Genomic DNA, 9,483 nt, shown 5'->3' on the forward strand with positions numbered 1-9,483 from the left:
GACAGAGTCTCTAACCAGAATGTCACTGTTTGACGTGTCTTACGGGAAAATGAGAGAGGTTTGTGTTAGCACTTTTTATTCTGTGCTTGTCGGATAGATAGCCTATCAACTTTGAATAGTTCTCTGACTGTCGCACAGATGGGAAAATTTTAAAATAAGGCCCAAGAATCTTTGCCACAACAACAATCATATAGACTTGTTGATGGTATCAGATGCTTCTTTTTATGAAGCAACATGACAGTTTCCCCACGATATGACACTGACATGGGACAAAGACAAACTGTAAAATGTATAGGCCTAGCTGGCTATAGCTTATACATTGCAATGCTTTGGTCACATGGCTACATGCCTAAACATTTGTAGGATGGAAGTCCTAAGCAGGGCATTGCCAACAGTGTGTTGGTGTGACACAGCAGGGTTTTACACTCACTTACTAGAAGACTTCCTGCTTTCATATTTAAATGAGAGCTGCTTTTTGTGAGAGGAGAATGTGATCAGTTGTCATAGAGACTTCCCTTTCTGACTGGCAATCTCGTGAGTAAACAAAATACTGCAGGAGCGCAGGAGAGGCTGCTCTACAGCCTGAGGAGGGGACAACATGGGATATAAAAGTTTCAGACTGCAAACAAAATGACAGGTTTAGTCTCTTACCCTTAGATCCATTAAATCCTGTAATTTTTTGACGTGCTTTTGACATCAGCAAAGGTCCCACAAACCATTTTGGGTCCTGGGCAGTAGTTTCAGAAACCAGGGAATGTCAATGTCTGAATTGAGTTTCTTTAAAGATCCTTGGCCCTGCCCACACATGCAGCACTCCTGGGCTGTCATGGGATTGGGTCTTGCTGTGCATCTTGGGTATCAGTAATTGCCTCAGAGAGCAGTAGGCTTGGTTTTATAGCATCAGGGGGAACAATGGTAGGTTTCTAGGATATAGGCTTCTATGAAAGATGTAAACACTGAGGGAAGCCGGCCCGCTGTCGCTGCTCTCGGCTCACTCATTCACTCAGTGCTGGAGTGCAATAGAGAGAAAGACAGACAGAGAGAGAAAGAGTGAGAGAGAGAGATGGAGAAATCCAGCTTGCAGAATTTGCTCCACCTGAAAGTAGAGGAAGAGAAAGAAGAGGAAACTGGGACTAGTTTATTTCACCAGCTTATGGCACAGGAGAAGCTTGTGCATCTGCAAGAAGATATGGTTTGTATGATATTTCAGATAAGAGGAAAGCAAATTCAAAACTGGGTTTATCAGAATGTGGATTTTTTTTTTTGCTTATATGTAATTTGTATTCTGAGATCTGAGTAGTAGCTTTAGATTCATGACACATTGAACTACTTGATGGTGTTTTGCTGACAGGTTCTGATATTTGGCAAATGTACAACTAATGACAGCTCATATGATATTGAAATGTAAGCTAATAATTTGAATGCACCTGTGACTATGATTCTCCCTTTGTGTGTGTGCGTGTGTGTGTGTGTGTGTACGTGCATTATCCGTCACAGAGCATGGTGGCACAGTCACCTTAACCGACTGCACACGTTTGCGTGAATGGAGGTCTGACATTTCTCTATACATAATCCTGTTCTCCCACTCAGCAGGTCCTCTAATGCCCTTCCTCTTTGTCCCGCCAGAGGATCCTGTTACAGCGGCTCATAGTGATTGCAGGCCTCCCCCAGCGGCTCGCCGACAGGATGGACCTGGCAGGTTAGCCAGCAGTTACCTTAGAACAGCGTTTAAGACCAAGAGCCTGGGCATTCCATGGCGGATTTACAAGGCATCGCCATTTCACTGACGAGACTCCTTCATTCCCTTCAGTGGCCAATGCACTCTTTATATCAGTCTGTGTGGTCAACCGGTTAAATGGAACCCTCGTAATACTTCATAGCCAGGGGAAGATTTGAGGGGGAATGAAGGGCGATGGCATCCCCTTTGATATTCCATATTTTATACATGCAATCTATTTGTCAACAGTAGATTTCAGGGAAAATATATGGAAAAACATCAATTTACTTGCCTGCCTTTACCCTTGTTGAATTTGAACAAGTTTCCAACAGTTCACAGCTCCTTTTCTGCCTACGCTTTTAGAAAATGAAATCCTGTATTACAAAAATATGAGGCAGTTGCAAGAAAAGGCTTTCTTGTTTACCCGGTCTGAGTGTTTTTATAGCTTTCACACCTCTACACGTGAATGAGTCTGCAGGCTGAGCTTGTAAAAGCTTTTGGTGTCATAGGGAATTCTACCACAAAAGAGCAGAATAGAAAGCTGGCAATAAAAGCAGCAGGAAGGTTTGGTATGTGTTGACAAGAGAGAGAGGCTTTCATCTATCCAGGCTCTTCAGTTTTTCAATTTTCTGCATTTGCCAGGTTCCTAAAAACTGATATATTGTTGCCTGTTTCTGCACAGCACATTATGAAAAGCTGAACCTTCATTTGCGGAGGCGATACAAATGGGATCATATCACAGGCCTGCTCTTACTTTATCCATCCTGCATGCTTCATATTATTGAGGTGAGTTTTAACACCTATTCATAGCATCCATCTACGATGAAGGTTCATGATGTGAGATCTCTTTCTTAAAGTTTGCTTTGTCTCGCTCTCTTCTAGTCCTCCAGTGAGGTTCTGGTTTCTGTTCTGAAAGACCTGAAAGACATGCAGCAACAGCCAGACAGGTAAAACTACTTCCTTGTATTACAGATAAATACTATATATGATGTAATGTGCTACAATGTGATGTGTTGTGATGTATTGTGCCACCTAATACTATACATTAAAATTCAATTTATCCACTGACTCATGGAAATTCACCTTACACAGCCAGTGCAGCAAACATTGGTTATGTTCAAGTGTGTACTGATAGTATCAGCATCAGTACTAATGACAACAACTTATGATGATGTGTATATAAGACTCTTGTTTGAGCTGTTGATATTGCCAAGGTCGTTATCAGTAATGTCTTGAAAGGAGTGCCTGCACTCAGGAAATAGCCTTTAAAGACCTTAAATGCACAGCAGCAGTCTTAAATGTTTTATTACCGCTGCTTAATGACTAATGAATATTTTCTCTGATTGCGGCCATGCCTTTTAAGATGACTCCCCACCCGGCTTCTCCCCTGAACCAGCGTTTCTTGTAAAGGGGTTGGGCCCCAAACTGAGTTGTGGACCTACATTTTTCACATTCAGGTCCTGGGCTGACAAAATACTAGAACCTTGTCCCTGACCTTTGACCTTTTGGGGTTTTATGCACCATACTCAGTAATTTTACCCCCTTGTCTAGCATCTTGTTGGAAGCTCCCAAGGTTGTGTTCGTGGCACATAGCCCTTCAAGCAGGCTGTTCCAACAGTGGAGCTACAAGGTTGGCTTTTTGTCTTTACTTTTGGTTTTTTAAGTTGCTGTAATGAGGCACATATATTTTCCTTATTAATTAAATGGTATATACACTATTATTACATACACATTACCTTAAAGCCATTTTGATCTGAAGGCTTATGCTTAAATGCTTGAAATGTGTTTTTTAGACAAATATAAATAATGAAGTTGATGTCTATGTATGAATTTCTTTCCAAAGCCTTTGCCTTTCCATCAAGGTAAAGGGCGGCTACTTTAAAGGATCTAAAATATAAGATAGTTTTTATTTAACACTTGCATAATTCCATTTGTGTTATTTCATAGTTTTGATGTCTTTACTATCATTCTAAAATGTGAAAAATAGTAATAATAAAGAAAAATGCATGTGTCCAAACTTTTGACTGGTAGTGTATATATACTGTATATAGCATATGAGTATGACGTATTGTTTGTTTGTTTGAAGGTGGTGACTGTGCAGACCAGGATGCTTGGGGATGAGACTGAGGAAGAGACCACAGACACTCTGGTTTGCTCTGTCCTGTCAGCGCTCCACAAGCTGAGCAAACACCCTGAAATATCCAAGAAGGTGCGTTTGCTTTTCATTAGGATCATACTGTAGAGGAAAACAGTGGTTCTTCGTCATCCAGGTGCCTCTTAGGCTGATAGAAGACTCTTTCTTTTAAGTAGGGCTTATTTTTATAGATATTTTGCTATCAAACTCATTAGTAGGGGGTATCTCTCCACCAGAGCTTAAATCAATTTATTTTTAGATGATGTTTATATAATTCTTACCTCCACCTTCTCACTATGATCCAAGATTTGAAATCTGAATTTCCATCGATATAAAAGATAACATTTTCTTTTTTTTGTCACAGATCAGGTCTTCTCATGGCTCTGTTAACAGATGAATCCAAACCAGAAAAGGTTAAAAATCAGATTTTCTCTTCCTGTCTAAATGTATTCCCAGACTCTTCCTGGGACAGTGCTGGATGAGGCTCCAGGGCTGATGGTCCCTCAGGAGGTCCTAGTCCAGCTGCTGGTTAGAGAGGAGCTGCAGAGCCCACAGCAGTACCTGCAGACCTACCACTCCCCCCTGAACATCGTCATGGACTCTGGTAAGAGGAACCGCCCGGTGGATTTTGGATTTAGAATAAACAGAGAAAGGATTTCAGTGGAGATAGTTAGCGGTTAGTAATTCATCTTAAAGGAATAGATTACTGATGTCTGTGACGCCTTCATGATAAATGTGTCCATTTCTGTTATGAATCAAATACTCAATGAAAGAGCTAAAGGCAAGAAAGCTACACAAAGTCACACTGTACTGTATGTTGTATATTCTGCTTACAAGGACACGTGTTTGGAAGCAGCTGTCCTACCACAGTTTAGTTTTTTGGCCAAAAGGTCAAAGGTATGGGCCCATCAGCATGTTTCATCTACCTCCTGTACATGCAATCTGACTCCTGTCACTAATACAGCATGCATCATCTCGCCATTTAACCTGCATGATACTTTTAAATATTTCTCTCTGCATGGATTTATTGCATCATTCTCTTGCATGAAGCATAACATAACTTGATCACTGAATGTTAGAGGTTCAGTGTTGCCGTTGCAAGTAGTGTTTGTCAGATTTATCTAGTAAATCAAATTTGTGCCTCTACAGAACATGTTTGGCCTCCACCAAGGCACCTTGGATGGGACTGGGGACTTAGGGCTTCCTAGGAGAGAGAAATCGATCCACTTGGACAGTTTTATACCAACACTTGTGTAATATATTGCTGGTATTTTCTCGGTTCTATTGTCTAGTCCACAGAGCCCTTTTCTGTTTTGTCTAATAAATCCGTATGATTCATATATTGACCTTTCAGCATCATTCATTTTTCCCTCTCACAAACAATTCATAGCAAAAACACAGAAAATCCAAATAATATAAAAACATTTTTAATAGTTTCAACATTCGGATGAGGATTATTTCTTATCTTACAGTACACACCGTGTTCCACTTGGTGACTGGGAGAGAGCATGTCCAAGAAAAGGCATTTCTTCTTTACTCCGTGCTTTAAAGAGCTTCCACAGCGTCACCGCAGTTTGACACAAAGGGCCTTTAACTTCTACAAAGATCCCTTGATCACTCATTCCCTCCGTTTTTATTTTGGCCCCCATTACTTGGAACTTAAACTATGCAAAAAAGATGTTTGAAGATGTATTTGCAATGGCTGCATGCACCACAGTGTAATCTACTGTACAAACGCTCATACGGGGAAAACCAAACCTGTGTACGCCACAGTTTTCCTTGCTTGGCAGGAAAGTCAAACTGTGCCTTTGGTATGAATTTAGAAGATTTGTTTTCATCAAATTTCATTTCACTAACTAGACAAGGTGCAAGCGTACTATTCTTGTCACAACCTGTCACCGTCTCTTCTATCATATCAACTTAAAATTTCCATTTCTTGGCAGTGGGCTATAATTTGAGTTGGTTGTGATTTTCTTACAGTATATGCTATAGATAACAAAGGTTGTATAGGATTTGAAAAGCTACTGTATTAATGTAACGAGGAAGATACATGGTGAAAATGTCTATCAGTGTTGAAAATTACATCATGAATGATTTTAACAAACTGTTAGCAGAATAGATGGGGAGTTGAAGTTTGACTTAAAAAAAAAAAAAGGGTCAAGGGCAGCACTGAATTATTCTTCAGGTTTGCAAAGCTCTTTGTCTATTCACATATAAAAAATAAATACAAGCACATGTATATAGGACCAAAGATGAGACATATTTCATAGGCATGGTCAAAAAGCATGCTGCTGATTTTCACACAGGACAATGTCTAATCATAACCCCCCCCCCCCCCCCCCCCCCCCCTCCCCAAGCCTGGTCACAACACACTGTTTATCAAATACCCCTCCACCCTCTATAACTTGAAACTATGTCCACAACACACATGATCCCCCAGTATCACAACCTATGAGGCGCACATCTTCACTTATCACCAGTACATTCCACCTATTCAGTTCAAAAAAGGCCTTCCTATTTTTGCGTTCAAAGGGCATGCTTACAAAAACTATAATACTGGAAACTGCGTCTGGAGTCTCTCACCAAGTGTCTCTGTTTGACAGGATTACTGTTAATAAAGTTGTGTTAGATGAATACTGTATGTACAAGCCTTGATCTGAAAAACAGCCCCTTCTGTACTAAACCAAGAGCAGCACATTATAACACACAAATCCAGACGAAGACAGGACAGACTATTGACCTCGGCACAACCAAATTTTAACAACAGCTTTTAAAAATTGTTTTGTTTTCAGAATTGCTTTTTTTTTTTTTATTGTCAAAATTATAAATAGTGGTGACAGCATTTCATGCTGTATTGATTTCACTCAGCTGGCAGAATCGACTGAAACCAGACAAATCTAATTAGTATAAATTGTAACAATCATCCAGTTATTTTAATGAACAGCTTTTGATTCTCTTGTTTTTCTGCTCATGAAGAATGTTCTTGCACATTATAATTTTGAAATTGTGACATTATGCAATTGTTTTTGTGTAGCTACAGTCTGTAACTGTTTTTTTCAGAATTGGGTTATTGCTTTGGAAAGGAGGATATAATGACCTCTAATGTGGGGAACATTACTGTGCGGCTGCTTGTAACAAAATGGCAGTCTTGTTTTTAAACCAACAGACCGTCACATTCGGATGTCATAGATCTCAGTCGGGTTGGGGGATGAGGAGACTTGCTATCTGCTGTTAGAGAGTCAAACGAAACAAAAGACAGAGATGCAGCAGTTTCCTTGCAGAGTTCCTCTTAACGCTCCAGGGGTCAAAGACTCTGCAACACAAGCACTATCAGCATTTCTAATTTAGCAAATCTATAAACTAGATTTAACCTTGAGCTTATGTCAGTGCCGTTAGAGCTACCATATAAACTTTGCTGCTGATAACTGTGAACTCTACTTTGTGTTGTTTCGTGTGAATCTGGCAATATTGTGCTCGGACCAGGATGTGATAATGTCAGAATGTTCATCAATATTTATATTTTTCATTCAATATTTTATATATATATATGTATATATATATATATATATTTAAATCTCTCCCATCAGTATATACAGTACATGTATGTAAAGAGGCTTTATATTTACAATAGTCCTGTGAATAATATCGCATTTCAAAGAAAGAGAATGGTAGAGCAGCGTAGCGACTTTCAGGCCGTATGTAGTGGATGCACAGATGTTCTCAGGACTCGTACCAAAAGGAAGGTCTTACAAATCTGGACAGGTGATGACGAGCCCGCCACAAGGCAAATAACAAACTGCTGCTGTCGTTCCAAAACCTTAATACTCCAGTTTTGGTGATTTTCATGTTTTCCCTCAAACTGTATGTTCAGGGGGAGCATGAAATCCACTCAAAAGCCATGATAAAAAAAAATGCACAGTAGTCACTCTCTCAAAATAAGTCTGTTTTTCTCAATTCCTGAAAAGTTTTTGAAGCTATAAGGTTTTGATGCGACAGCAGTGAAATTCTGGTCCCTCGTGTTTCAATGCTTTTTTAGGAATTGGCAGATCGGACAAGTGTCATGTGTCGTGGAATCAATCACAACTCTTCAGACCTTGTAAAAACTATTCGGAAATATATCTGTATAAATACTCTCATCAAAATAAACACATATACACATAGGCAAATCTCATCTCACTTGCTTCTGGTTCAATAATATAGACCAAAATATCTGTATCCTCATACAGTGTCCCTATAGATTGCTTTCACTGCCATGGGAAGGTGATTGAAACTGCATTACACACCGTCAGAAAAAGAAAGGTACACTGCTGAAGCTTTTGTCACTGGGGCTGCAACTTTTAGACAAAAAGAAAGCACCTTTTTTTTCTGCGAGTGCGTCAAGAGAGTTCTCGGTTCTCAGTTCTCTGTTATGATATGATGGGACGTCATAACTCTTCACTTGAGCACAAAAGCACAAAACGCTCTCACTCAAAAGTTTCCAACGTGTCTCTCAAACAGCTGAGCTAGCACCCTGGTGACAGGGCCTCGCCGGGGATAAGTCTCCAGACGCTTGTTAAAGCTGAAACCACTGAGACAGGACGGTTTGTCCCGCCCCTGCACATTCCAGCCCTGCTCCGGATTCAGCTCCCCGTTCTTTAACATTTGAATTACTCCGTCTCTTGGCTTAGGAAAATGAAAAATCCCATGCAACGTTGCTTGCTGCCAAAATAAGTATGTGTAATCAACATGGGGTTTTTCATTTTTGTACAAGTCACCCTGCTAGCCCTTTTGCATTTGCAAAAGCCACTGCCTGATGTGCAGGTGCCTTCCCATTTCTTATACTTCATAGACCATGTATCCCATATATTTTGTAGCTCCCAGATAAGATCAAGTACATTCTATGTGGAGGAATTGGTATCTTTATAGTTCTACTGTAGTTACAAAATATGATTTGATTTATAATGTTATTCATATCATATACTCTGAAAATGTACAGTATAAACAATAAATATTCAGTGATTGATATCCTGATTGAATACCATGTAAATAGTGAAAACTGTGACTGGGCATTTAACCTCTTTGCAACCTGGTAGTATTTTCTAATTAAGGTCTAGAACATGCATTCCCATTTATGCTCAACAACACCAACAGTGCAACATCATACAGTACAATTACCAAACACATCACACACTAGCCAAATACAACACACACACTTTCCAAAACACATTGCATACTGGCACACTCACAGTGAACGCTCAGTCGGGACAGAAATTTGGGGGTCGCTGCCAACGCATGCCATAGACAGGCATCTGAATGGACACCCCCGAGGAATGAAGGAGGAACTTGAGATGGCATCACAGGGAGGGAGAGAGATAGTGAGAGAAAGAAGAAAGCCTATGTATTGGCAGGACAGATGTACAGTACTAGTATTGTTCTTCCTTCCATAATTCACTCACGAGAAGCAGCAGCAAAGAGCACTCATTCCTCCCAGCGGCCCGTTTCCAGTCTTGTATGTGACGTTAAAGGCAATATTGCAAGTGAATCAAATAAGGCAAAAAAAAGTGACATAAAACATAGTAAATAAAAAAAAAATGTTTCCTAAAAATCAATGCACCACAGATCAAATCAAATGATCCAGTCAACGTGAAAATGA

At 40.0% G+C, this 9,483-nt stretch overlaps 2 protein-coding genes across 2 annotated transcripts in view; both read left to right on the top strand.

Moving 5' to 3' along the window:
• kctd2 (potassium channel tetramerization domain containing 2) overlaps positions 1–9,483 on the top strand; it is a 111,650-nt gene that overhangs the window by 68,557 nt on the left and 33,610 nt on the right. The window lies entirely within an intron of this gene.
• On the top strand, positions 1,064–5,049 carry tex47 (testis expressed 47). The gene is made up of 9 exons (XM_071926847.2): positions 1,064–1,192; positions 1,627–1,699; positions 2,400–2,503; positions 2,600–2,664; positions 3,269–3,347; positions 3,804–3,926; positions 4,308–4,492; positions 4,689–4,748; positions 5,001–5,049. The coding sequence occupies exons 1-9, from the start codon at positions 1,064–1,066 to the stop codon at positions 5,047–5,049; spliced, it is 867 nt and encodes a 288-aa protein (XP_071782948.2).

The sequence above is a fragment of the Centroberyx gerrardi genome, chromosome 20 (assembly GCF_048128805.1).
Source record: "Centroberyx gerrardi isolate f3 chromosome 20, fCenGer3.hap1.cur.20231027, whole genome shotgun sequence".
Taxonomy (NCBI): Eukaryota; Metazoa; Chordata; class Actinopteri; order Beryciformes; family Berycidae; genus Centroberyx; species Centroberyx gerrardi.